Raw genomic sequence first — 26,479 nt, forward strand, 5'->3', positions numbered from 1 at the left:
CTTTTTTTCTTCTCATGAGGAACCCAAAGCGGCTTACATGGTCCTCCTCGTCTCCATTTTATCTTTGTAACAACAACAACCCTGTGAGGTAGGTTGGGCTGAGACTCTGTGACTGGCCCAAAGTCACCCAGTGAGCTTCATAACCAAGTGGGGACTAGAACCTGGATCTTCCAAGTCCCAGACCAACATTCTAACCACTACACCACACTGGTTCCCATACACGCTTAGAAGGGCTGTAGCTCAGTAGTAAAGCAACTGCTTTGCATGCAGGGCTAGGAAAGAATCGTACAGGAAACCCTGGAGAGCTGCCGCCAGTCTGTGTTGACAATACCAGGCTAGATGGACCAGTGGCTATACTCAGTATTAGGCAGCTTCCTATGTTCCCCCTCTATACAAAGGGGATCCTGATTGGTCCAGAATACTCCCTCCCCACTTGTGTGGAGAAGCTCTATGTGCATACTGTCACACTCCATGCCCCCTTCACATGTGCCTTGAATGCATGACAGGGTTTTCCTTTTGTTGTCATTATGTGATGGTATAAAAATAACTGATGCCTATATTTTTGTTTCCCGTCATTCTTTCCCCCTTTTGTACCATGTCTTTTAGACGGTAAGTCGTTATTATAAAATGCAGAACACCTTGAGTGCTTTGGCATAAAGACATTGAACAAACCATAAACCAGGGGTCCCTTATCTTTTTGGATCAGTGGGCAGATTTAAAATTTTCAGGGGGTGTAATGGGTGCTCTCACAAAATGGCTGTCATGGAGGGGGCTTGCCTTGTTCATAAAATGGTTGCCATTGTGGACATTGCTAGCTGTGCTTCTGCTGTGATGCATGTGCTGAGGAAGGAAGGAGGCAGGGCTGCTGCTGTGAGAATCAGTTAGGTGCAAGAACCAACCAGAGGGAAGCCCTCTCAGATTATGAACTGAGCAGTGTCAGTCCTAGACCTTTGTACGCACTGAATGCACAACTCTGGGAGATGCTACTTATAAAAGAGGCACTAATGAGGCATTTGGCGCAGTCTGGATTGGTGGTGGCATGTACTGCTTAGGGATTTTATTATGTTATGTGTATAGAAGTATCAAAAATAAATAAATACATGTACTATACACCTGAATATTTTGATTCCCTGTTCCTGTACATCTGTATTTTCTATCTGCCTTAGGGGTGGGTTGGGGCTCCAGCTCGTTTTATCAGGTTTATTTGAACGAATATATTTGTACCTGGCTGAGGTGATTCCCTGCTTGAGCCCTGGAAATAAATCCTGTCTCCTGGATTTTGGGTCCAATTTTAGCTGCAGAAAATGGTTCTGACTTGGTACCTGAAGTGTGTCTGGTCTAACATGGCTGTGAAAAGTTCTCGAATTACCCAAGCTAATAAGGTTATCTGATGTATTTCTGTAAGATGGGAAAAAATGCCACATCCTCTGATAACCATTACCACAGATACATATTCTAGTTCAGGGGTCCCCAACCCCCGGTCCATGGACCGGTCCCGGTCCGTGGCCTGTAAGGAACCGGGCCGCGCAGGTGAGCTGCTTTCACCCACCCGCCCCCACCCCAGCATACCTGGGCGCGGGGCGCCATCTCGCCTGCCCAGCCAAAGCAAAGCCAGGATGCTGGGGTGGGGGTGATGCAGGTTCGGAATGGCGCGCCCAGCCGGAAGCCGCTCTGGGAGAGCGACTTCTGGGCACGCCGTTCTGAAGCTGCCCACCCGCCCCAGCATCCTAGCTTCACTTCAGCTGGGCGCCCACCCAGCCGAAGCGAAGCCAGGATGCTGGAGTGGGGTGGGTGGGCGTGGCTTCCCAAAACCATCCCCTCAAACCACCACCACCCCGGTCTGTGGAAAAATTGTCTTCCATGAAACCGGTCCCTGGTGCCAAAAAGGTTGGGGACCGCTGTTCTAGTTCACTTAAATGTGGAGTATATAGTCCAATACCCTTTAACTACCCTGTTGCAGCCAGTCACAGTTTTAATAGGATGGACTCTGGACCTCCTCTTTCATGCTTATGGCAGAAGATAGGCTTCTGATCTGCGCTAGCGATTGTGCATTCTGAAGCTAACAATATTACTTTTTATACATATTTGGGAGGAGAGTTTCAGGATCCAGGAGAACCATTGTTCTTCTATTGAAAGCTATATTAGTAAAAGCAGAAGCAAGGACCAAGCCGTTGTTAGCTTGAATGAAGACCAACCTTCCTACTCTTTCTTTTTTGTTATATATTTGTTAACAATTAGCATTCCGTTCCAGTTGCCATGGCTTTATTGAAACGGCAAGCTGTAAGATTAGTTTGACTAACTGTGGTTATGGAAAACAGGAATAAAAGATGTGGGGGGGGGGGAGAGAGAGAGAAAGAATGCAACAGAAAATGCTTTTGAAAGTCCAGCACTGTGTTCCTTCAAAATGGGTGCCCAAGTAGGAGGTGAAGGAGTTCAATGTTGGAGCACATGCTTTGCATGCAGAAGAATTTGGGTTTAACTCATGGCATCTGTAGTTAAAAGGACCTCTGCTAGCCAGGCAGTAAATGGCTACCTCCCTGGAGGAATTCATTTAAAAAATAAGGTGCACTAACAGTGGTGGTAAAATGCAGTATGTATGTATGCATTATTGCATTTATATCCCGCCTTCTTTCCTCCAAGGAACCCAAGGCGGCATACGTAATCCTCCTCTCCATTTTATCCTCACAACAACAACCCTGTGAGGTGGGTTGGGCTGAGAGTCTGCGACTGGCCCAAAGTTACCCAGTGGGTTTCCATGGCCGAGTGGGGACTAGAACCTGAATCTCCCGACTCCCAGTCCGACACTTTAGCCACTACACCACAGTACATGTGATTCTTGTCCTTGCGCATGCTGTGGCTGCCATCTGTCCCAGAATAAATTGCTTGGATGTTTGGTTCTAAACATGCACCTGATGTAGCAAAACTGACAACCCTAATCACATAGCAAAAGGTGAATGTTTGGACGGAAGTGTCTGCGGCAGGGGGGCTCCTTGGACACTGGCCAACTACAAAGGACTGTAGACAGAGACAGCTCTCCAATTCTTGGTGTCCTCAATTGCTCCTTCCTCCCTGTGGGCAGGGGATATGTGGAGATGATGAAATGCAGGTGTGCGGAGAGGTGTATATGAGGATCAGTGTCCTCCAGTGATGGATGTTGCTAGGGTTGGACTAGGGTAATGTAGGGCCAAATCTTTGCTCAGGCAAGAAGATTTGCCTGGGTCTGGGGGTGGGGGAGTGGAGCTTGGTTAGCTCACAAGCTTTTTATTGGATGCGAGAACAGTAGATGGAGGATGGATCAAGGACTGCACTATGGACTGCACACCCTCTTTTTGTTTGGCTACTTTTTTATTTATTTATTTATTTTTATTTATTACATTTTTATACCGCCCAATAGCCGAAGCTCTCTGGGCGGTTCACAAGCTCTCTGGGTGGTTCAATCTACTTGTAGTAGATTGTACAGGCATGTCCTTAAGACAGTCTGATTGCTTAAACTGAAGATACAGAGGCTGCGTTCGGACATCACAGTAGTCAATGGTGGGTCAAGAGTCAAATCTACGGTTCATTATCGAGGGGGTACTCTCCACATGACATGATTATAATCAACCGTGGTGTGGATTAAGGCCAGTGTCAAGTTGACTATTCAAAGCCCTAAACGGATTGGGGCCAGGCTATCTGAAGAAACGCCTCCTCCCATATGTACCTGCCCAGACCCCAAGGTCATCCTCAGGGGTCCTTCTCCATGAGCCCCTGCCAAAGGAAGTGAGGCAGGTGGCTACCAGGAGGAGGGCCTTCTCTGCTGTGGCACCCCGGCTGTGGAATGAGCTCCCTAAGGAGGTTCGCTTGGCACCTACATTATATTCTTTTAGATGCCAGGTGAAGACCTTTTTATTCTCCCAGTATTTTAACAGTCTATAAATTAATTTTAACCTTGCTGTTTTAAAGTTGTATTTTAAATTTGTATTTTTGCATTGCTGCTGTTTTTATCTTGGTTGTGCTTTTTTATTGTATTTTATATTATGGTTTTATAATGTTGTTTTGTTTTGAATTGTCTTAATTTTGTAAACCACCCAGAGAGCTTCGGCTATTAGGCGGTATAGAAATGCAATAAATAAATAGTGAACGGTGTGTTTGATTGACAAATCCCCTGCCCTTTTCAGCTAGTATCCCATCAGCCATTGTGAGTTCTGCCAGCAGGACTAGAGCGGCAGCTGTCGCTTTGGTCGTTCTAGCCAGGGGACTCTGTAGTAGCCAAAAATCACCAACTGTGTGCGATGAAGTAGTCAATGGTACATGACACAATAACCAGTGGTTGTTCAATTAATCAGCTTTGCACAGCATTGGTTATTTGAGTTGGTTATTTTGGCCGAATAACCAACTGTAGTGTGAAAAAGTCTAGACAGACAACATAATAACCACCCATTGACTATTTAAACTACCATTGAGTATTTAACCCACTGTTGGTTACTGTGTCATCCGAACCCAGTCAAAAGGTGGAGTCCTGTGACAAACTCCATATTTGTTTTGTATGAAAGTGGATGCTGCATATGTTCACAATGTGACCTACACATGTTGTAAACCGCCCAGAGAGCTTCGGCTGTGGGGCGGTATATAAATGTAATTAAATAAATAAATAAATAAATACACACATACACACACACTACTGGTTCTCCTTTCTGCCTTGACAGATACCTCTACCAGCAAAGCGGGAAACTTTCCACTATGCACCAAGCCTTCTACATCAGAGCAGTGTGGCCTGACTCTTAGCAACCGCATCCAATTGCTGATCCATATTTAGAATGAGCTTCCATTGTAGCTCCCATTTCCCTCCCAGTGGTCCACAGGGCTGGCGCGTTTTTAGCCTCATTTCTGTGATGTCTTGTTTATGGCAAGCTATTCTCTGGCTCTCGATTTTAATGACGAACAAAGAAGAACGTATTTGTTTGGCACCAGTGTTCTTTAAAAACATATTTATCTTCTCCCCACCCCCCTCAATTTTGTTTCATGCAGTTGGATAAGCTTGACAATCAATAGCTGCTGCTTTTTTACTCTGTTCCCTGTTCCCTTTTCTCTGCCAATAGGAACCTGCTGCTCTAATGGCACAAAATGCCCTTTAGGTTATAGAAACATCCCACGTCTTTGTCCATTTTGAGCTGTGTGCTTCTGTGTGAATGCTGTGGGTCCAGCTGTGCTCTACATTCTCCTTGCCTTGTGGCACCTTTCCAGCTGGGAGGCCCTTAACGTCTTTGTGGCTGAGTGTTTCAGCCCAACCCCATCCTGCAAAACGCTCTCCGTAGTCTACAGTGACGTGAAAGGCAACATTTTAAAAATTGGCTGTGGTATCTCTTGCTGCGCGAGGGCTGTGTTGATAGTTGCCAAGCAGGCTTGCCCTGACAGGGCCCTACGCACAACACGTTAATGTTTCCATACAGTGGGGATTGGGTAGATTTCAGGCTTGCAGGATCTACTTTGTTTTCTTATTGAAACTCTGAGATCCCACAACTTGAGCCAAGTGCAAGATAGTGGCTCAGGCAGGTGATCACATGCCAAGAATTAAGGAACAGGGTGCCTCTGAGCACATTCGCAGCCCAGAATTTGTGATCGGTAACCAGAACCAAGCTCACTAGTTCTTTTGCACAGAAGTCCATTCCTGGGGTAGTATCCCAGTGTTCTCCCTATACAGAGTAGACTCATTGAAGTGGATGAGTGTAATTTACATAGGACTACTGTTGGATACTGCCCTAATCTTCCCCAAACCCTTCATTGTAAGCAAACTAATTTCAGAGGGGGAAAGCTTCACTGACCAATATGTTATAAAATTGGGAGTCACAAATCCTTTCCGTTTTACTGCAAATCATCCAGAGATCTATTCCGATCTACCTTATGCTCACCCCTTTTCTAGAACATGTACATTTCTGATTGTTTTTTTGTTTATTTAAGCAATTTATATATCTAAAGATCCCTAAGCAGATTACAAAACCAAAGCTTAAAATGCAAAAATGCATCAGTTAAACCTTTTAAAATGTTTAAAACAGAAGCTGAAAGCACAAGGATTAGTAATGTTGGGATGGCATATTAAAGAGTAACCGAAACCAGTGTTCTTAAATTGCATTGTTTCTTTTGCACTTTAAATTGAATCTGCCCATATGCTACGATTATAACTTGAGGTCCTCCTCTAAGTGCCTCCTCTGAGTGAGGTTTGAAGGATGGCAACAAGGGAGAGGGCATTCTCAGGGGTGGCGCCCTGACTGTAGAATGCTCTTCCCAGAGAGACCTGCCTGGCACCATTGTTACCTTTTCATCAGGGCCAGCTCTACCATTACATGGGCTAAAACACCGTTTCAGGTGGTGGAGAAGCTACCATTGCTCTCCCTTTGCCCCCACCAGGAAGGCCTACCACTACCTCATAACTGCCTCCAGCAAGTGCTCTGGAGAGCCCCAACAGCTACTCTCCCACTGTAACATTTGCCGCAGTAAGAGAGCAGCAGGTAGGGATGTTGCAGGTCTTCAGCTGGGCCTTGAGGGGCAGTGATTTCTTGCCGGTTCGGCCCCCCAGATGCCAGTCCACAGATCCCTGCACTTGCCAACTTGGTGTGTTCCAGGTCGAGCAAATGTGGGGATCCCCTTGCCAAGCCGCAAAAGGGCCATTTTGCGCAAATGGCGGCCATAAAGAGGCTATTTACACAAGATTACAGGCGTAAATAGTGCAAAATGGCCCTTTATGTACAACACCAAGCTGCCATTTTTATGCAAAATGGCAGCTCGGCGAGGGAGTGGGAAGCCATGTGCCAGGTAGCTGTGGACCACCTAGTGGCTTAATGCATGCAGCAAACAGGGTCAGGTGGGCAGCACGGATCTGATGAGTAGCGCGCAGTGCGGATGGAGAGGAGTCCATCCATGCTGAGCAGCTGGTTGGCCTCTCTGGTCCAACCTCATATCGTGTGCTGCCGCTTCCCCCTTATTGGGGGAGAGCTTCATTTTGGAGCGGTATAGAAATGATAATACTAATACTAATACTAATACTAATACTACTACTAATAATAAAATATTGTGGCCACTGGGTGCCTGCGGGTGTAAACAGGCCAATGCTGGCATTGGCCAACCAGGCGGCAGTGTGGTGTCCTGGTCTAAAGCAGTGAAGTACTTTAGGTACCTGCTTTTTGGCGTCAGGTTAAGACTTTACTCCCAGGCATTTGACAACATATGATAAGGCTTTTTAACACGTCCTAGGATCTTTGCTGTTGCTTTTTAAAATTGCTTTTTATATTTCCTTACCTTGTGGTTTTGTATTGCGCTGTTGTATATTAGTTTTTTAAATTTTTGTAAACTGCCCAGAGAGCTCTGACTTTTGGTCAGTATAGAAGTGTGGTGAATGAATTGAATGAATGAATGAATGAATGAATGGACATCTACCCTACAGAAGGCATTTGACCCTTGCTCTGAATCTTGCCCTCACTTATCCAAAAACTGTCTCTGCCCCACCCTTTAAATAGTGCCCTTGTGAAATGCTGACTGGATGGGTGTAACAAAGTATTTTTGCTGCCACTTTTCAATATATTTTGTTAGCTATCTTTAAAAGTTCTTGCTTTTTCTCTTTCTCTGTCTTAGGATCCTGCAGGCATCTTTGAATTGGTTGAACTTGTTGGCAATGGAACCTACGGGCAAGTTTATAAGGTATGTGTTATGTAACTTTCCCATACATGAGATTACATGCTAAACATTCCTTGCTTATCTGTCTTCGATTGCTATTGGTTTCCAAGTGATTAACTGGGGCATGTCCCCCCCCCCCGCCCACTTTCTAAAATGTACAATTGTGAAAGAGAACATCATGTGCCAGGCTGTGGATCTATAATTGGGAAATACTTTGTATTAATGCAGAAACATATTTCAAAACGAAGAGAAATCTTCCCAGGCTGATTAAGAAAGTTGTGGCTGGCTCCTGGTAGAAGTTAAAGTTGACAGATCACAGGCCCTGGAGAACATGCATGTCCCTTAGAAGTCCTGCAGTAGGCAAAGATGAATCAGAAAGGCTTCTCCTGATCCTGTCCTTTCCCCCACCTCACCCTCCCACTTTCTGTGAGGCAGAATGAGTCACCCTTGCTCCAGCAAAAGAAAGCCAAGAATTTGTGCTGGGTGGGTGGCGGGTTCAGTAGCAAGGCTGGAAGGAATGGGGCAAGAAAGCCATGGCTGCTTCATCTTTGCTATTGTGGAGCTATTAGGTGTGCGTGGGTTATGATCTGGTAGTCTGAATAACTTGTTGGGGCTTACTGGGGGTATGTTTGTTCCAGTGTCTGTATGTTTCAAGACATGGCCGGCCCTACCATAAGATGCCAAAAAAAAGCTAAAGGCAAACAGGTAGAACAAAGGATGTTTTTTTAATACAATAATCCAGATCTGACACTTTTGGGACACTTAGGTCCTTTCTCAAGGCAATTTGACACAGTGGAAGGAATATCATCTACTTCATAACCCCAAGTCTCGCAGATGATTTACTTTAGACTGTGTCAAATTACCCTGAGGAAGGACCTAAGGGTCCGAAACGCATTTGATTTGGTTTATCGTATTTTTAAAAAAATCCTTTGTTCTACCCTTTTGCCTTTGCCTTTTTTTTTTTTTTTTTTGCATCTTCAGTGGGGTCTCCTTTCTTGGCTTTTGTTTTCTTTTGTGATTCCACCATGGATTGGCACAAAACACTCAGCGGCCCTACCATAAGGCAGGCTGTGGCGTCTCAGGTAGCAAATTTGAAATCAGGTAGCGAACCTTTGATATCATGGATCTTGTGTTGAATTGTTTTCTTGTTTTCTGGGAGTGTCGTTTTAATGATCTGCTTCAGGCACCCAAACATCTTGGGTTATCTCTTTGATACAAGATTCCAAGTTATTTTAGAACCTTAAATTCTTGAGATAGCATCTTCTCTTGTTGCCCATCCTGATCTCTTGGAACAGCCAAGAAGATGTTCTTAACTATTCTCATCATTATCTTCAGAGAGACCAAAGGTGTGTGGGCAGAGGCTTCTGGTGGGCTGTGAAAGTCCAAAGCCAAAGTACATTTTTCAGAAAAGTTACACTATTACTTCATTTGGGCTAATCCTTGGGAGGTAGGGTAAAGATTTTAAAGGTGTATAGATGTTGCACTGATTCTTACCTGGATTTTTTTTTTAAATGGTAACTGGCCCTAAGCAAGAGGCAACACGTTAACCAGAAATTTGTGTTACCTACCGCCACAGTTTTTGGGTTTTCCCTTTAAGACAATGTTTGTGAAAGTGATGCCTTTTGCATTTATATGTTAAGATGCAATGACATTTCCTTTTCTTCTCCTTCCCCACCCCCCAAATAAAAGAGGGAAGTAGAATAGGCTGATAATCTGTCAGGAAACATTCATTCTTATTCTGGTTTTTGTATCCTCCTATTGCTGTAGGCGAAGTTTTTCAGTAAGGATGATAGAAGAATGCAAGTGAACCAAAATTGAATGGAAACTTCTGGATTTCTCCAGGAGCATAAATTTCCAAAGTAGTGTTAAACCTTTACTAAAGTTACATTCTGCAGAATCTTCCACTTCTTTCTTTTTCTTTTTTAATCTTGGCACAGGAGATATTTCTACTGAGTAGCTATTTTTCTTCTTATTATATTGTTTAATTTCAAAACTGCTCTGCCCTGGTTTGCTGAGGCTAAGAGCATTAGAGTGATGTCTAAACAGTTTCTCTCTGCTGGTAAAATAACTGTAGAGTTGACCTAGTTCTAAGCATGTGCATATTTCTAATAAGTACTGCTGGAAAATGTGACTACAACATCCTTTTGAAAGCTTAATGTTTCAGTGGCAAAGCAAATGAGAAATATTATCTCCCAAAGCTTATGTTGTTTCCCATCTCTTTTTATTGACATTTTGCTATCTATTTTTTTTTAGTGAAATCTTGGATGCTAAGGTTGCAATCAAATCTAAAACATAATTTGTATCCAGTTTTGTTTTGTTTTTTTGTATTGAGAGTTGGATTCCACCCCCTTTTGAGATGCCAGTGATATCCATTGGGTTACTTAAATATCACTAGAAATAAGCAAGAGTAACTGAAACTATTATTAAATTATTCAAGGCACCTTCAGTAGTTGCCACTACTAAAGTCAAGAAAGTCTTTGTCTTCTAATTACTTTGTTACCACGAGTTGCGAAGTATATATAGCTTAGTTTTTCCCATCTGGGCAGCATGGGAGGGGGGCCGGGACTAAAAAATGCATCATTTGGACAGAAATACTCCCATGCAGCCACAATATTAAAGACTACCAACGTTTTTGGATATTGACTTAAACTTTATAATATTGAACTCTTCAATATTATATATTATATTATATATTATATATTATTATATAGTGGTGTTTTATCGTCCTCTAATGCTGTAGATTGATTTACATAAAATTGCAATACTACAAATTTTGAATGAGTAAAATCTACTCTTAAAAAGCATTTCACTCAGTTGAACTAAAAAACCTTTGTGTAACATCAGTTACTTTTAGTGGTGAGAAACACGTACAGGAAGGTTAGATCTGGAAGACAACACTATCTGGACCTACCTCCCCTAAAATTCTGTGACTGACTGCACAATAAAAGTCTTGTCTAGAAGCATCCTGAAACTTTTTGTATTTACTTTTACTAGATGAGTTTGGCTTCTACCTGGCAGTGCTGGCGGAGAGCCAGTGAGCAAGTTGGCAATGGTATGGAATTCACTGCCACAAGATAGTGATGGCCACCAATTTGGGTGGCTTTAAAAAGGGGGTTGGATAAATTCCAGAAGAAGGCTATCAATGGCTTCTAGTCCTGATGGCTATGTGCTACCTCCAGTACCAGAGGCACTAAGCTAATATATACCAGTTGCTGGGGAACATGGGTGGAAGAGTGCTGTTGCACTGTGTCTTGCTTATGGATCCCTGGTCGACAGCTGTCCGGCCATGTTGTGAACAGAGTTGCTCTGTTCCAGCAGGGCTCTTATATTTTTATGTTCTCCTTCTCATTACTACCATTGTCTGGTTCAGAATGAGAGGCGGGTGAACAAGGAGGTGGCAGTGGTGAAGGGGAGGAGCAACTCCAGAGAGCTCTTGTCATGGCCCCCTACTCAGTTGAGGGCCTTGGTGGGTGCCGGACCATGCCGAACCTTGACGTGGGCCCTACTGCCTGGGTCTTCCATATCAGAATTGACTCAGGAGGGGAGTTCCTCTGGCCATCCTGCGCATCATTTCTTCACTAAGTTTTCACCACCAGATCATAATTTAGGGCTCAGGGCTTTGGGTGTGTGTGTTCAGGAGATGAGGTTGTTTTGAAAAGCTTTCCAGAATTTTAGCAGTGTGTATGGCTGAAAGGAAGAAAAACTGGGCAGAAATAGTAGAAAAGAATTCTCTCTTGGCTGGAAATGATCCTGTAAATGTGTGGCTTAAGTGAAGTCTGGTCATTCAAAAGCGGATGAATGAATCCTCATCCCTCCTAGCAGCATAGCTTAATCGGAAAAATTCTTACTTGAATGAGAACAGACATCGGTGTCGCTTATCTCTTTCAAGTGAATCAATCAGGTTGTTATATTATTTAGCAATCACCAACAGGCTCTGGTTGCATCTCTCTAATCTGTTTAAGTTGTTGTCATGTTAATTTTCTAGCATCTTAAAATTAACATAAGGAATTGTGGGGAAAACTGACTGCGGAAATTCATTGTATGCTCACGGCTGAAGGCTTTTCAGTTCTAAGCGGTGGTGCTGGGGGAAAGAATCTGCTGAGCTTCTTCGTCTTCTTTGAAAAATTCAAGATTGACTGAACCATATTTGACCTCTTTTGCTCTGCTGAGAAATGATTTTAGGATAGCGAGCACATTAATTGTAGCTGGATATGCTATAGGCAATAATTTTTGCTTCTTGTCTGTGGCAAGAGGGAGGAATTATTTAACCTTGAACAGGGTTCACTCGGGGGTGTGTGTGTGTTCTTTGTTTCCTTTTCCTCTCTGAAATGCCTTCCGATCTTTTAGATCAAGGCTTGTCAGATCCGAGGCCTGAGCTGTTGCCCAGGGGGTAGTGGTTTGTTTTGAAACGCCTTGTTCTTCATTCACCTCCCACATGCAGATAACTGCTACTACCTTAGTTCTAACAAAACTACCGCCTGCCCTTACAACCGCGCCTCTGTTATTTTGCAAGCCCAGTGAGCTTTAAATAGCTTTTTTTTTTGGAAGGTTGTGCAATGCACACCCCTTTTCCACAGAGACACAGCAGTGCCTTTTAATGGAGGAGCCCTCTTAATTTTCCCTGCTTTCTTTTCAATAGCAGAGAAATCAAACCCACAAAGTTCTGAGCGATACACATCCATCTGTGTTCAGTGGGGAATGGATGTAACATGTTGGGAGGATTTATTTATTTATTTATTTATTACATTTTTATACCGCCTAATAGCCGAAGCTCTCTGGGCGGTTCACAAAAATTACATAAAGAAGGATCACCTAAAGAAGGAAATTGCACTTGAAATGAGTGGTGGTGGGAAGTGATTTACTCCTAGGATCACCTGGAACAAACCCTTACCAGGGACAGATAAGCAGTGCCTTCTAGTTCAGAATGCCCATAATCCTTGACATTGGCCATTCTGGCTGGGCCTGGTGGGAGTTGCAGTTCTAAGGAACTGGAGGGCACCAGGTTGCCTTAGAGTCTTTAACAGATAAAGCCTTCAGTGTTTTTTTTTTTAAGTATTCTGAATATGGTGAGGTCTAGAAACCTACTTGTTTACAAATACGAAAGCTGGATTTCTGTGAACTTGATGGCTGCAGCAGATACTTTACATAAAGCCAACATCTGTGAATTTCAACAGCTAGTTAATGAAGGATAGATATTGTTATTAGATATGATGTTAAACTATTTTTTTCTTGGCGAAGTTGTTGTGCTGACGATACAACTGTCTGTAACCTGGGATGGGTAAGTACTTCCAGAAAGGTGGGATAACATTACATGTCATTTTATGAGTTTTGTGACAGGTCGACTCTTTTTTTTCCTCCCCCCCCCCGTTTTAAATATTGCAACTATTAAGGGTGCAATTTAAAAGAAAAGATCAGCAATGGAAGGATAGAGGCTTTTTAACCCGTCCCCTTTTGTGCTGTAGTTTTTACAGTCCACACAGCCATGTTAAAAAAAAGTGATAAGTAGTTTTCCAATAGTAATTTTATATAGACAGTTTTATTTAAATATTTGACAATTCTTTTTGCTGCTCCCTGTATTCACCAAGAGACTCCTAAGAAATTATTAGCACAATTAAAAATTGTTTGGGGATCAAGTTACGAGCTATCCTTCATTTATCCTGTGAATTCCATAGGACGCTAGGCCCTGTGGATCTCAAGTCCAATTGAATGCCCTGATGTCACCCTAACCCCTGAATGATGGCACGGAGTAAGCTCAGAAATGCTATACATGTGTGTACACTTTGCATATTAACTCTCCTTTCATGTGTTTGAGGAACAGTAACTAGGATTGTAGTGTTAGGCTGACAAATGGGGAGCTTATATATCCTTGTTCATCATTTATCATAGATTCATAGCATCATAGAATAGTTGGTAGGGTCCTCTAAGGCCATCGAGTCCAACCCCCTGCTCAATGCAGGAATCTACCTTAAAGCATACCCAACAGATGACTGTCTAGCTGCCTCTTGAATGCCTCTAGTATGGGAGAGCCCACTACCTCCTTAGGTAATTGGTCCCATTGTTGTACTGCTCTAACAGTCAGGAAGTTTTTTCCCCTGATGTTCAGCTGGAATCTGGCTTCCTGTAACTTAAGCCCATTATTCCATGTCCTGTACTCTGGGATGATCGAGAAGAGATCCTGGCCCCTCTCTGTGTGACAACCTTTCAAGTACTTGAAGAGTGCTATTGTGTCTCCCCTCAGTCTTCTCTTCTCAAGGCTAAACATGCCCAGTTCTTTCAGTCAAGATTCTGAAAGGTGGCTGCAACTTCAGATGATGACTTCCATATGTGACTAGCCCATCACAGATTAATAGGGGGGTGGACAAATTCCTGGAGGAGAAGGCTTTCAATGGCTACTTGTCCTGATGACTATGTGCTACCTCCAGTGTATACAGTATCAGAACTGTATACACCAGTTCCTGGGGAACATGGTGGGAGGGTGCTGTTGCACTCATGTCCTGCTTGTGGGTTTCCCACGGGCTGCTGCTTGGCCACTGTGTGAACAGACTACTGGATTTGATGGATCCTTGGTCTGATCCAACATGGTTCTTCTTATGTTCTTACATTCAGATTTGAAGCCAGAGAGATTGCATTCATAACAACCCACCTCACCTCAAATGCAATGCTTTCCAGTGGACTCTACTCACAAGAGTTGGCTACCTGTAATCTAGTCTAAAGAAATTGAACCGCATCTGTGAGAATCAGCTCTTGAAATGTGCCTGTTTCTGAGTTGGTGCAGAAAGTCGAGATTGTTAACATTTTCTGTGTGTCGCAAAATGTGGTTCTCATATGGGAATAGTTATTGCAGATTGTCGACACTTCTTAGGAGGACCCTGGGGAATTTGATGGGGTTGATGCCAAGGCAGTGATGGCTGTCATTGTTTGAATAATCAACTGCCCTATTATCTCTCCATTTCGGTTCCTCCCCCACCTGGTGTCCTCCAGATGTTTTCAACTGCAACTCCCAAGCTAGAACTGATGGGAGTTTAAGTCCAAAACATCTGGAGGGCACTAGGTTGGAGAAAGCTGCTCTGTCTGAGAGAGTGATGGTGAACGGTTTAATTAATCACAGACTTTTTAGCTGAGTAAGAAAAATTACCATAAAGCACAACAGAATTGTTTCCTGGGCAATTGTTGCTGAACAGAATCAAATTTGACTTTCATTATCAAACAGCAGCATCCCAAAACCTACTGCTGTAATTTGGGGTGTGTGTGTGTGTTTGTGTTTGTTTGTATTTTGCACTTGATCTGCTAGCCTCTCTGTTAGCTCTTTGATTGTACTTGTCATAGAGTAGGTAATTGAGTAAAAAGTGAAAAACTCCTCAGAAGTGCCACTGAAACATTTTCTTAGTTAAAACACTGGAGAAGGTTGGGAACTTCCAGTTCCACTTTTAGTCAACCACAACTTCCGGAGTCGACTGGAAATCATGGTTTACATTGGGGCTGTTCACACAACACGCTAACCCACACTCAGTGGTTGAGTGCGAGTTGTTTTGAACTGTGGGTTGTTTGTTAAACTGTAGGTTAGTGTCCTGTTTGAATATAGCCAGGGTGGCCTGTTAACTATGCATTGTGGCTTATTTTATCAAACAAACCACCTTGAGAACCCATGGTTTGTTGTTGGGTTGTTCGTGGTGGTTGTTCAGCATGTTGTGTAAACAGCCCCGTCAAATTTAACACAAGCCAGGTTCAGAAACCAAGGTTTGAAAACAAGCCAGAGCCTGAAGACAGGATATTGGTTTCCTATTCCTGGCTTGTTTGGCAGTAACAAGGCTGGAGTCTTGGTTTGGACATACTACTAACTTTTTGAATCCTGGTGAGTTTCTAGTTAGTTGAGCTGCCAAGTGAGAGTGAACAGGCTGTGTGCACTAGCCTGGTGCTTGTGAACACTAAGAATTCTCTGCAATTTTGGTGGATCATGTCAATGCGGCCATTCTCGCTATAAGTAGAAATGGAAAGCATCCAAACCATATACAGTGCGACAGAAATAAATGCAAGACTGTGAGAATAAACAGTATAAATAATACTCTAGTTAGCTATACATTAACATGATTTAGAGGTTAGCACCATGGAGAAGTACCAATGGGAAACTTGATTTAAATCAGCCTTTTTTTTCTTGCTGATTTAAATCATTTAAATCCACCCTTCAGGGTTGTTGTAAAAACTGAAAATATGCAAACAGTTGCATATAAACTCTAAAATTTAGAGCTGCTTCATAAATTATGAAATGCGAACATACAATAAATTTGAAAACATATGGTGTGAAAGTGATTAATACGTTAAGAAAAATGTGTAAAAGTTAATACCAAGATTTCATACAAAAATTGCCTCACAATCCAGTTTAACTAATAAGGAAGCTTATAATTCAACTTACTGACTTGTTATAACTACAATAATAAGTAATCAAGTAACAAGACAAAAAAGGCATTACTTTACACAATTGGCTTCCTACTAATAATTATACATACTGTATATGTTTATATAGTATTATGTCCAATAAAACAGCAACTAGGGAAGGGTACTTTTGTAGAGTGTGCCATGGGTGCTTTCACAAAACTTCACCTGTGGGTGGGTGGGGGCTTACCCATTCATAAAATGGCTACCATGGTGGTCATGGCTAATCACAAAATACTCATTTCCCAGAAGGCAAACTGATAAGACTAAAAGAAAAGTCCCCAAAACTTAAGTACAAGGCAGAGGTGGGGGTCTGAGCTCCAAAACTCTTAAACCACTCTTCTGATTCCACATACAGATGGCATGGGAGGGAAACGTTTTGCTTCACATCCTCTCAACCGCTCTGTTTTTTAATTACTTTTTAAAATTACTTTTTAAAAAAAGGCCTAAGAAATTTAAGAAAATCAGGAGGGGCAGGGAACCTGGTCTGTAGCAAGAGAGATACCCTTGGGCTGAATGTTGGAGACCCTAGGGGTAGGGGTATTTTCGATGTCAAACCCTGGTTTGCTCTGGTATGTATTGATCCTGTTCACACGACACGCTGAGCCATGGTGGTTAAGCATTTTGAGTTAAACATTATGGCTTAGCGTGTTGTCGGAACAGGCCCAATGTGTTTAATGCCAACCCAATTGTAAATAAATTGTACTCCGAAGAAAGTTCCTGGTGTATTTGCCTCATCTTCTTTAGAAGAACAACATTGTGTATTAGAAAGCTGAGCTTCAGAAATGTTGACTTCTTAGGCAAGTACATTTTCCTAGGAGAACTCTTCAGAGTTATGTTTCTTTGACAGAAGAGAGTGGCCGGGGGGGGGGGGGAGGAGGAGGAGGAGGGGGAGTCTTGTTACCAGAGCAACTGGTACATCTTGTGCTACTTGATTTGTGCGAAAGATACAGAGAATTCTGGAAAGGGGAGGGGGACCAAAACAAAGAAGTCAGCCCACATACGCCTTCACACCATTATGTTGTGTTATTATTTGGACTTTATGAGTAGCCTGAGCTAAAGGTGCTTTCGCCCTTCTGTCCCCTGAAGCTACCTGGGTTCCAGCTGAAATGATGGAGGGGAATCAGCGATTTGTAGCTACCAGGTAGTTTGGGATTTTTCCCCCTTTTGTTTTACAATCTCGCCTTACTGGCATCTGCAGAGCCCTATGAATGCATCAGCTCTTCCACGGCTGCAGCCGAGTTGAAATCCTGTGTGCTATTTTGGTCTATGCTGGCCTTCACGTGTGCATTTTTGGATATGACCTTTCAGAAATGCATAAAATGCCAGGGCAGTTTTGCAGGATCAATTTCCAGATAGTGAGATGTGTAGTGTTTTCTGCAGTTTGTACATGCGAATATATACAGGTAGAGCAGCCAGAAGCCAAGTAGATAGGCAGAAAAGAGTTGTCTTAACACAGGGGTGGGGAACAGTTTTAGGCTGAGGGCCAGAATGACACCGCTCCCCCCTCCCACCAGGCCCATTGTAGGATGGATGACATCCGGGGCATGGGATTCCTCACTTCAGTCCTACAGACTAATAGTGAAGACATTCTGCAGGCGTCAGTCTTTTAATGCAACCAAAACAGCCCCATCTACACACACAAGATGGAAGTATTAGCAGGCTTGGGGAATCTTCAAGCTTCATAGACACACGTACCCAAAAACAAACCCAGCTCAGTGAGGATTGAGCATTCTGTCTGGTAGGAGGAAGCAGGGGAAAGAGAATGGAATGGAGAAATCCTATAAAAGGGCACAGCTGACTAGCTGGCATCTGGATCAGAAGCATTGTACACCAAACACATTTTGTTGCAGATCCTATTTGGAAGTACTAATGTGCATGTTCTTTATTGCAAAGGAGATAAGAAATCAGGCACCGACATTGTCGGGAGAGATATCCAGCCTGCATTGTCTTAGTTCGCAGAAGCGGCCTTAGATAAGAGGTCTTGAACGTTTCTCTTTGCTGGTGTTTATTCCCTCTTGCAGAGGTCCCACATACCTAAACATGTTCGGCAGGCACTGTAAAACTGCTGGCACACAGCTGGCGTTAATTCCTGCCAAGAGGGTTTGCATAACCATTCGCTGCAGCTGTTGTTGGCACTCTTAATATTCCAGTGGCTGGGGTGAAGGTTTCTTTGAGAACAACCAATAGTTTCCTCCTCCTCCTCCTCCTCTGTTCCACCAATTGGTGTTAACTTCATAAGCTCGAACTATACCTGCTTCACAGATGGAGTATTTCTTATGCACCCACCCCAAAGTTTCTGCAGAACCCAACTTTGATCTGCTAAACAGATCCTACTACTTGTTGCTGCGTGCTTAAAGCGAGTTCCCTTGGGCTTTCAGACTAGCCAGAACAAGACCACTGAGGTCCAAAGAGATATATAGGGTGCCTTGCGTACAATCATGTTTCTGAGCACGCACAGGCACACCATTCTAAAAACACCTCCTATGCTACTTAGCAAGCCTCTTCTGCAATGTGGCGCAACTCAGGAGCATCGCCCATGTTCCTAGCTGATAAGTTTGTAATCTGTGCTGGAGCCTGCCTGCTCATTGCATCTGTCTGGTTGACAGTACTATTCTTCTTCACGTCGGATTTCACAATTTCCCCAGCATCTAATGCATTTCCAGCACTGATTAACATTTGAGCAATGAAGTGTGTGTGTGTGTTTTTAAAGCCAAGCCAAGTTGGCCAACTTTATGCGCTGTTTAATTTTAATTGTATTTATTTATTTATTTATTACATTTCTATACTGCCCACTAGGCAAAGCTCTCTGGGCAGTTCACAATTGCTGTCAAAACAGCTGTAGCCCACCTCTCATGTTCTAGGCTGGCCAGGTGGTTGAGACCCTCACCACATAAGACCAGTTTGGTATGTTGCAAGCTGTGCAAGCCCAACATGCAGACGTGGAACTCTCATCCTTAGAGGTATAATGTCAAGATTGTAAGGATTATAACAAAGACAGGCAATGTATTTTCGCCCGTGCCCTGAATTGCTGCCCTCCTGGACTAAGCCGATGGGCAGAATGACATCACCCGGGGGGAGGGGGGTGGGATGCCATCCCATGAAATCATTGTCCATTGACGCACCCACTTTCCCCCTCTTTGCCTGGAGTAACCGACTCCATTGGTGCTTGTCGGAGCCAGCCCCTTGCAATTGCCGGGTGAGTAGAGCACCTCCTTCCCACCCCACTCATCTCCCAATCATGGGGTGAGCGGAGCAGGGGTTTGCAGGACTCAGTCATGCAGGCCCTAACAGAACAGGGGAATCTCTGATCGGAGATAATGATGAGATCCCCTTTTGCACCACTCCCCCCCCCAGATCAGGAGGAGGAGCCCATGGAGGGCGCTGGATTGGCCAGTGCTACAGATCCGAGGTTCCTTTCCCTGAACTATAAGATTAGTATTTTAAAAAAATTTATAGGTTTGTTGTTGTTGTAGTTGTTTTTTTAAAAATCCTCTAAACATTACAATGTATAAAACTCCTGTGCCTACAAGTAGTTCCAAATTCTCTAAAAAAAGCAATTCTCTATAATATATTAGCATGACCCTGCACCAGTAGTAGCAGCAGCTACAATGAAATTGAACTCTCCCAGCTTGGAGATATCCCTTTGGAGCTCTTCACAATCCCCTTGTGTTTTAACAACTTTAAATAATTTGGTGTCATCAGCAAACTTGGCCACTTCACTGCTCACTCCTAATTCCGGACCATTTATGAACAAGTTGAAAAGAATTGGTCCCAATACTGATCCCTGTGGGTCCCCCAATATTTACTTGACCATTTATTCCTACTCTCTGCTTTCTGTTCTTTAACCAGTTACTGATCCGTAAGAGGACTTCTCTTATTCCATGTCTACTAAGTTTGTTCAGGAGACCATTTTCTGGCTATGTATATGGGATCTAAAAACTCCGATTAAATTCTTCAAACGCAACTTTGTGTAGTTGTTGCTAAGAAACAGAGGGGCAAATCACACTTTATTTCAAAGGAATGCAGCTCATTTTTTATTTTTTTTTAAGAATGTATCTAAAAATATGTGAACGTGACAAGCTGGTGAACATCTCGTCTCTAATATGGCCTCAGCCTCATCTCTGATATGGGATAGTATAAACCTTTCTCATTGCAAATGTTACCAAGAAAATATTTGTGAAAAATAGAGAAAGGTCCATTGTTCAGTAGTGCGGCACATGCATTGGATGCACAAGGTCCCAGGTTCAATCGCTGCTACCTCTATTACATTATATATTTGCTATGTTTATGTCCCCAAAGAGCATTAGTAGTTAAGATCTCCAATAGCAAGGTTAGGAAACAGTACTCCCTAAGACCTCAGAGCACCACCTTTGCGTGTTTGTCAAGCAATGTTTATTGCAAATAACTGGCTGTTTTATTGTTTTTATATGGTCAGTTTAGAGGCACATCAGCTCAAACATCATTTTGTTGAAAAAGTGACTCGTTTTAATAAACATATATAAGACTATTAACTGCTGACGCACTTCCTGTCACATGCCTTCTAATCAAAGTTGTTTCCCCACTAGCCTTTTTCATTGAAATTGCCATTCATTTTCACTCTCACATTGCAGAACGACTACTCAGAAGTAAGTCTCATTAAATTCAAAGGGACTTACCCCCAAGTAGGATTGCAGCCCAAGTCTATTAGATACTACACCGCTCAGAGTAGTAGCTTCGGCTGTTGGGCGGTATAAAAATGCAATAAATAAATAAAATAAATAAATAATACTAGGGTGACCATATGAAAAGGAGGACAGGGCTCCTGTATCTTTAATAGTAACATAGAAAAGGGAATTGCAACAGGTGTCAATTGAAGTGGGTGAAATTCCCTCTTCATCACAAAAGTTAAAGCTATATTAGCTATAGTAGAGTGGCCAGATACAAAAGAGGGCAGGGCTTCTGCAGCTTTAACTATGTTGATGAAGAGAGAATTTCACCCTCTTCAATTGACACCTGCTGAAATTCCTTTTTCTACATTACAGTTAAAGATACAGGAGTCCTGTCCTCCTTTTCATATGGTCACCCTAAATAATACACGATAGCATTATTGGGCTTCTTATTTATTATTTTTTATAATTCTAGACTGTCCAATAATCAGTATTCTCTGGGCAGTGAATTAGAAACAAAATACAAAACAGTAAACAATGATAAAAACAACATACAATGGGCAAGTTCGGCTGACCACATAACAGTAATTTCAATGCCTGGGAGACTAAAAAGGTCTTTACCGGCCACTGAAAAGAATATAACGAAAGTGCCAGGAAAGCTTCCCTATGGATGGTATTTCACAGATGAGGTGCCACCACTGAAAAGGCCCTCTTCCTTGCAGCCACCAACCTTTCCTTTTTTGGCAGGGGCACGTGGAGGAAGGCCTTGGAAAATGGCCATAGCTTCCAAATAGGGCTATGGAAGTTAGAAGGCTAAATTAGATACTACTCAATCTAGATTCAAAACTGTAAAGTTTGAAGGCAGTAAATAGCCTCCCCCTTTAATAACAATATCTAAAGAGTAGCTAATAAGATAAATATTGCTTTTATTGTAATCATTGCTTATTTTTAATAGGAAAGAATGGAGTTGTGTGAAAATAGAGACAGGAAACTGAGTTTTTTGGTTTCTTCACGTCAGTTGGAACAAACAATTCTTTCCCTGGCAAAGATAAAAATGATGATTGAAATATTAATTGCTACAATTAGGATATGTCAGAAGTTATGAAACCGCAGGCTTTGGTAAATGACTGTAGGCCTGGCCTTAACATTCCTTTAGTAGCGATGTCACACTTGGGGATTGCCTGAAGTTGTTTGAAGAGGGATTCTCTCTGATATGCCTTCCAGACAGCAGGGCTCTTGAGCAACTCTTGTTTTTCTCAAAAAAAAAAAAGAAGATTTTAAACACGTTGTTTCACCTGCAAATGTAGACAGGAATGGAGGCTGCTTTTTCAATGGATTTGCAGGGCCCTTAGACTCAGACTCAGCTAGTGAGCTGAAAACCACTTTGATGGTCCTGAGGTCCTCAAATCAGGGAGCTGCCACCTTCCTCCTTTTCCATAATCACTAAAGCCTCCATTTCTGAAGTTGAGCCTTAAGTAATTTGTAGCCATCTATGTTTCATGCTAGATGTTATGTTATGTAAACAAAAATAGTAAAAAGACCTGGAATGGGTCATGGTGTAATTTAAAAAACGTAGAAAATGTAAATTCATAATTAAAGTAGAAACCTTTCTTTCATGACTCATGAGATTGTATATATGAGACGGGATCATTGAGTGTGTTCAGAGGGGGGATACAAGTTTGAGAAATCATGCTTTGGGAAATCATGCCCTATTAATTTGTAATGTAATCCTCTCGGTTTGTATTTAAAAAATATATTATTTTCTTACACAAGAAGATAGAAATCTCACTTAAAATTGAAGACAAAAATGTCAGGAGAAATTTATTAAGTAATTCTTGTTGCATTTTTATATTTGTAAGATGCTTTGAGGACCTTTCCTTTATCTAGAAAAGCAACTACGTCCACATTAATTACAAATTGCTTTCATTACCACCCATAAACATTATCAGCAGCACTAAATACAACACTGTGTACAGCAGCAACATTCAATAATCAGCCATATATCATCTATTAGAGAAAGTCTTCAAAACGAAGTTGTTGTTTTATTACTCTATTGGCAGAAGCTGTGGAGGTGAGGTTGCCTAATGGATCTTCTAAGCAGGGAATTTTAATAACGATTTGTTATTTTCCAGTTCTCTGATTCTGGTGTGTGTTTGTGCCATTGGTCTAGTAGTCTTTTGACATCAAGAATTATTCATCTCCTCCAAATGTGTGTGTGTGCGCGAAAGCTTTTTTAAAAATCCCCAAGCCTGCACATAGAAGTATAAATAAGCAATAGTACTAATATATTGTATTCCCTAATTTCTCTGGGGATGTACAATCTTGATTTTATTTGGCTCGTTGTTGCCGAGAAGAACATCAAATGACCTGCAGGCAGTGTTGTAGATTAACGCTACTAAGAGAGATGCGGTCTTGCTCCCCTTTTCTCTGGCATACATGACCTCTGTCTTTCAATGGAATTACATTTTAAACCCAGTCAAGAGGGAGAGAGAGTCTTGGATTGACCCCATTGGAAAACAACAGATTTCATTATTAACGAAAATATATTTTATTATGGGTGCAAGAACTTCGCTGGAAGTTATTGGAATGAGAGGAAATGAGCTCAGAGGATGGGGTTGTTGAAAAATATTGAATGTATTTAGAGTTTTCCTCCATCCCTCACCCCTCTGTGCATAGCATACTTGAAAGTGAGACCAAATGAAGCCAACTGAATCAGTTAAACCAGCAACGATCAATTAAAACATGTATTGAAATTGCCCTGCATCTTTGGAACACAACCTGCTAAGAATTTCTTGACATAATCTATTCTTTTGAGGTACACTTAAGATGCTTTAAATGTACACTAGTATAAAGTGTGAATGTGGGAAGCCACCTGTTTGCAAAACAGCTATGTGCACACATAACACATGGCAGGCCACTGTGTTCTGCTGCAGTTTCCAAAATGTTGGTACAAGCTAGACTAGTTTTGTTTTTAAAAATGACAGCTTCAGACATATTGTAGGCAACGGTAAGCCATGATTAGGCTGCTAACCCTTTTGCAGCAAATGGTCAGTGAGTGTGTTTAAACCATGGTTATGTAGCCAGCATGTTAGGAATGGTTCACATGACATGCCAAGCTGTAACGTTTAGCTCAAAATGCTTAACCACTGTGGCTTAGCATGTTGTCTGAAAAGGGTCAATTACAGCTGCTTGGGCTATATGTAGCACCATCTGCTTCCAAGTTAGCAAAGTTTTGTTCCCAAAGTTCCAAATTCTGTGCCAACAAATTATTCTGAATTCTGTGACGCGTAGAAATTCTGCAAATTAAATTATGCACACGTTTGTTATGTAAACTAGCAAAAGCAACTCATTTTGCTTTTGTATTATGAGGAGGGGCAAGGAGATGCGGAGGACCACTGAGAATCCTAGGCTGCAATCCTACACACACTTACTTATTATTTATTTATTTAGTATATTTATATACCGCTCCCCATTGAAAATTTTTGGAGCGGTGTACAAGGTAAAAGGAAAATAAAAACAGAATAAAATCAGTTAAAACAAAATTTAAAAGAAGCAATAACAGAAATCCAAGGTTGCATGTTAAAGAAAGGCTTCTTGGAATAAAGATGTTTTCAGGAGGCGCCGAAAGGAGTACAAGGTTGGCACCTGCCTGACCTCCAGAGGCAGGGAATTCCACAGGAGGGGTGCCACCACACTGAAGGCTCTTCCCCTGGTGGATTCCAATTGGAGGATGGATCTATGTGGAACCACCAGGAGCAGGCCCTCGGATGACCTCAGTGACGGGACAGGTTGGTAAGGGAGAAGGCGCTCTCTCAGGTATCCTGGTCCCAAGTTGTTTAGGGCTTTGTACACAAGTACAAGAAACCTGGCCCGGTAGCGAATAGGCAGCCAGTGCAGTTCCCTCAGCAGTTCCCTCAGTGCAGTTCCCTCAGCATGCCCCTTTACATGCTGGAAAGGGGCAGCTCCAGACAACAGCTGAGCTGCAGCATTCTGCACTAGCTCCAGCTTCTGGAGCAGCTTCAAGGGCAGCCCCACATAGAGCACATTGCAGTAATCCAATCTTGAGGTTACCAATGCCTGTATCACTGTGGTCAAGCTATCCCTTTCCAGGAGAGGCCGTAGTTGGCGAACCAACCGAAGATGGTAAAAGGCACTCCGAGCCGTGGTGGCTACTTGAGCCTCCAATGACAGAAATGGGTCTAAGAGTACCCCCAAACTATGAACCTGTTCTTTCAGAGGCAGTGCAACTTCATCCAGAACAGGCAATGAGTCTGTCTCCCGGACTCGGGAACCACTCACCCACAGGGCTTCCGTCTTGCCAGGATTCAGTCTCAGTTTATTGGCCCTCATCCAGCCCATTACTGAGTCTAGGCACTGGTCCAGGACCTGCACAGCCTCACCTGATTCAGTTGTCACAGGGAGATAGAGCTGTGTGTCATCAGCGTATTGATGGCATTTAGCTACAAATCCCCTAATGACCGCTCCCAACGGCTTCATATAGATGTTAAATAACATTGGGGACAAGATGGTGCCCTGCGGCACTCCATAGTTCAATTGCCAAGAGGCCGAGGACTGATCACCCAATGCTACTCTCTGAAAACGACCCCGTAGGTAGGACCGGAACCACTGTAAAACAGTGCCTCCGATGCCCATCCCACAGAGTCGATCCAGGAGGATACCATGGTCGATGGTATCAAAAGCCGCCGAGAGATCGAGCTGGATTAACAGGGTTGCATTCCCCCTGTCCCTCTCTCGATAAAGGTCATCCATCAGGGCGACCAAGGCTGACCTACTTGAGAGTAGGTCCTATATAACTCAGTGAGACTTGGATCTGAGTAACCATGCATATGATTGTACTGCAGTTCAATTAGCCTTCTGGCACAAAACGTGCAGCTAAGCAAATGTGGAACTACACCACAAAGCTGTTAAACAAGGCACACCCAGGAACATACATGCTCTTTTGGCTGCACATTGCAGAAAAAATTGGTAGCAGTAGGATGTGAAGCAGTGCCAGAGTTCCCCAGAACTCTGTGAAAACCACTGCTGTCTACACTTGATTGTTTGGGGCATCATCCTTAGATCACTTATTAGCCGTGATGATATATCTTGGATTTTACATGTGTGATTAATAGAGTATGAGAGTGCTTTTTGGGGTAGGTGGTTAATACGTAGTTGGGGGGCAGTTTGTGATGGTTTAATTCCCTTATCAAAATGTTACTAATAGTTTAGGACATGTATTCCTCGCCCACGTAGTGGCTTTGTGTTTCCAAGCATCATAGTGTGAAATTGGTATAAACTCCAACAGGCAGCAAAAGTAAACAAGATCTTTAGATTTGGGGTTAGCGAGAGTTAAGCAAGCAAAATATCAGAAAACATGTGGCTGTGTGCCGGCATTGCTGCCATATTAACAGTAGTCTTGGAGATAGATATTTTGGTTTATTTATTTCTTGTGTTTATAGCCCACATCTCTAAAAGCCCCAAAGCTCCAAGGATATGAGAGCACACGTGTTTAGTCACGAGATGCTTGTGAATTAAGGTCTAAGGATAATTGAAAAGCACATTTACGTGAACCACTGGGACTCCCTTCAAAAGAAATATGTCTCTTTACTTTTCATCAGGCTCTCCTGTTTAAGTTCCTGAAGAGATCTTTTTTAGAGCAAACTCTTCCAAACAACTCTACCTGCTGCTCCGGTCCTACCTGAAACGTCCTAATCCAAGCACACATGATTAATCCCATATGTCTCCATCTTTAT

At 42.7% G+C, this 26,479-nt stretch overlaps 1 protein-coding gene across 4 annotated transcripts in view; it reads left to right on the forward strand.

The window, feature by feature from the left end:
• Positions 1 to 26,479, forward strand: part of TNIK (TRAF2 and NCK interacting kinase) — a 343,273-nt gene that overhangs the window by 52,545 nt on the left and 264,249 nt on the right. For all 4 annotated transcript variants that reach the window (XM_063131980.1, XM_063131983.1, XM_063131982.1 and 1 more), the window contains exon 2: positions 7,606 to 7,671. In XM_063131980.1, coding sequence (XP_062988050.1) covers positions 7,606 to 7,671 — 66 coding nt within the window. The remainder of the gene's footprint in view (positions 1 to 7,605; positions 7,672 to 26,479) is intronic.

The sequence above is a fragment of the Elgaria multicarinata genome, chromosome 8, assembly GCF_023053635.1.
Source record: "Elgaria multicarinata webbii isolate HBS135686 ecotype San Diego chromosome 8, rElgMul1.1.pri, whole genome shotgun sequence".
Lineage (NCBI taxonomy): Eukaryota > Metazoa > Chordata > Lepidosauria > Squamata > Anguidae > Elgaria > Elgaria multicarinata.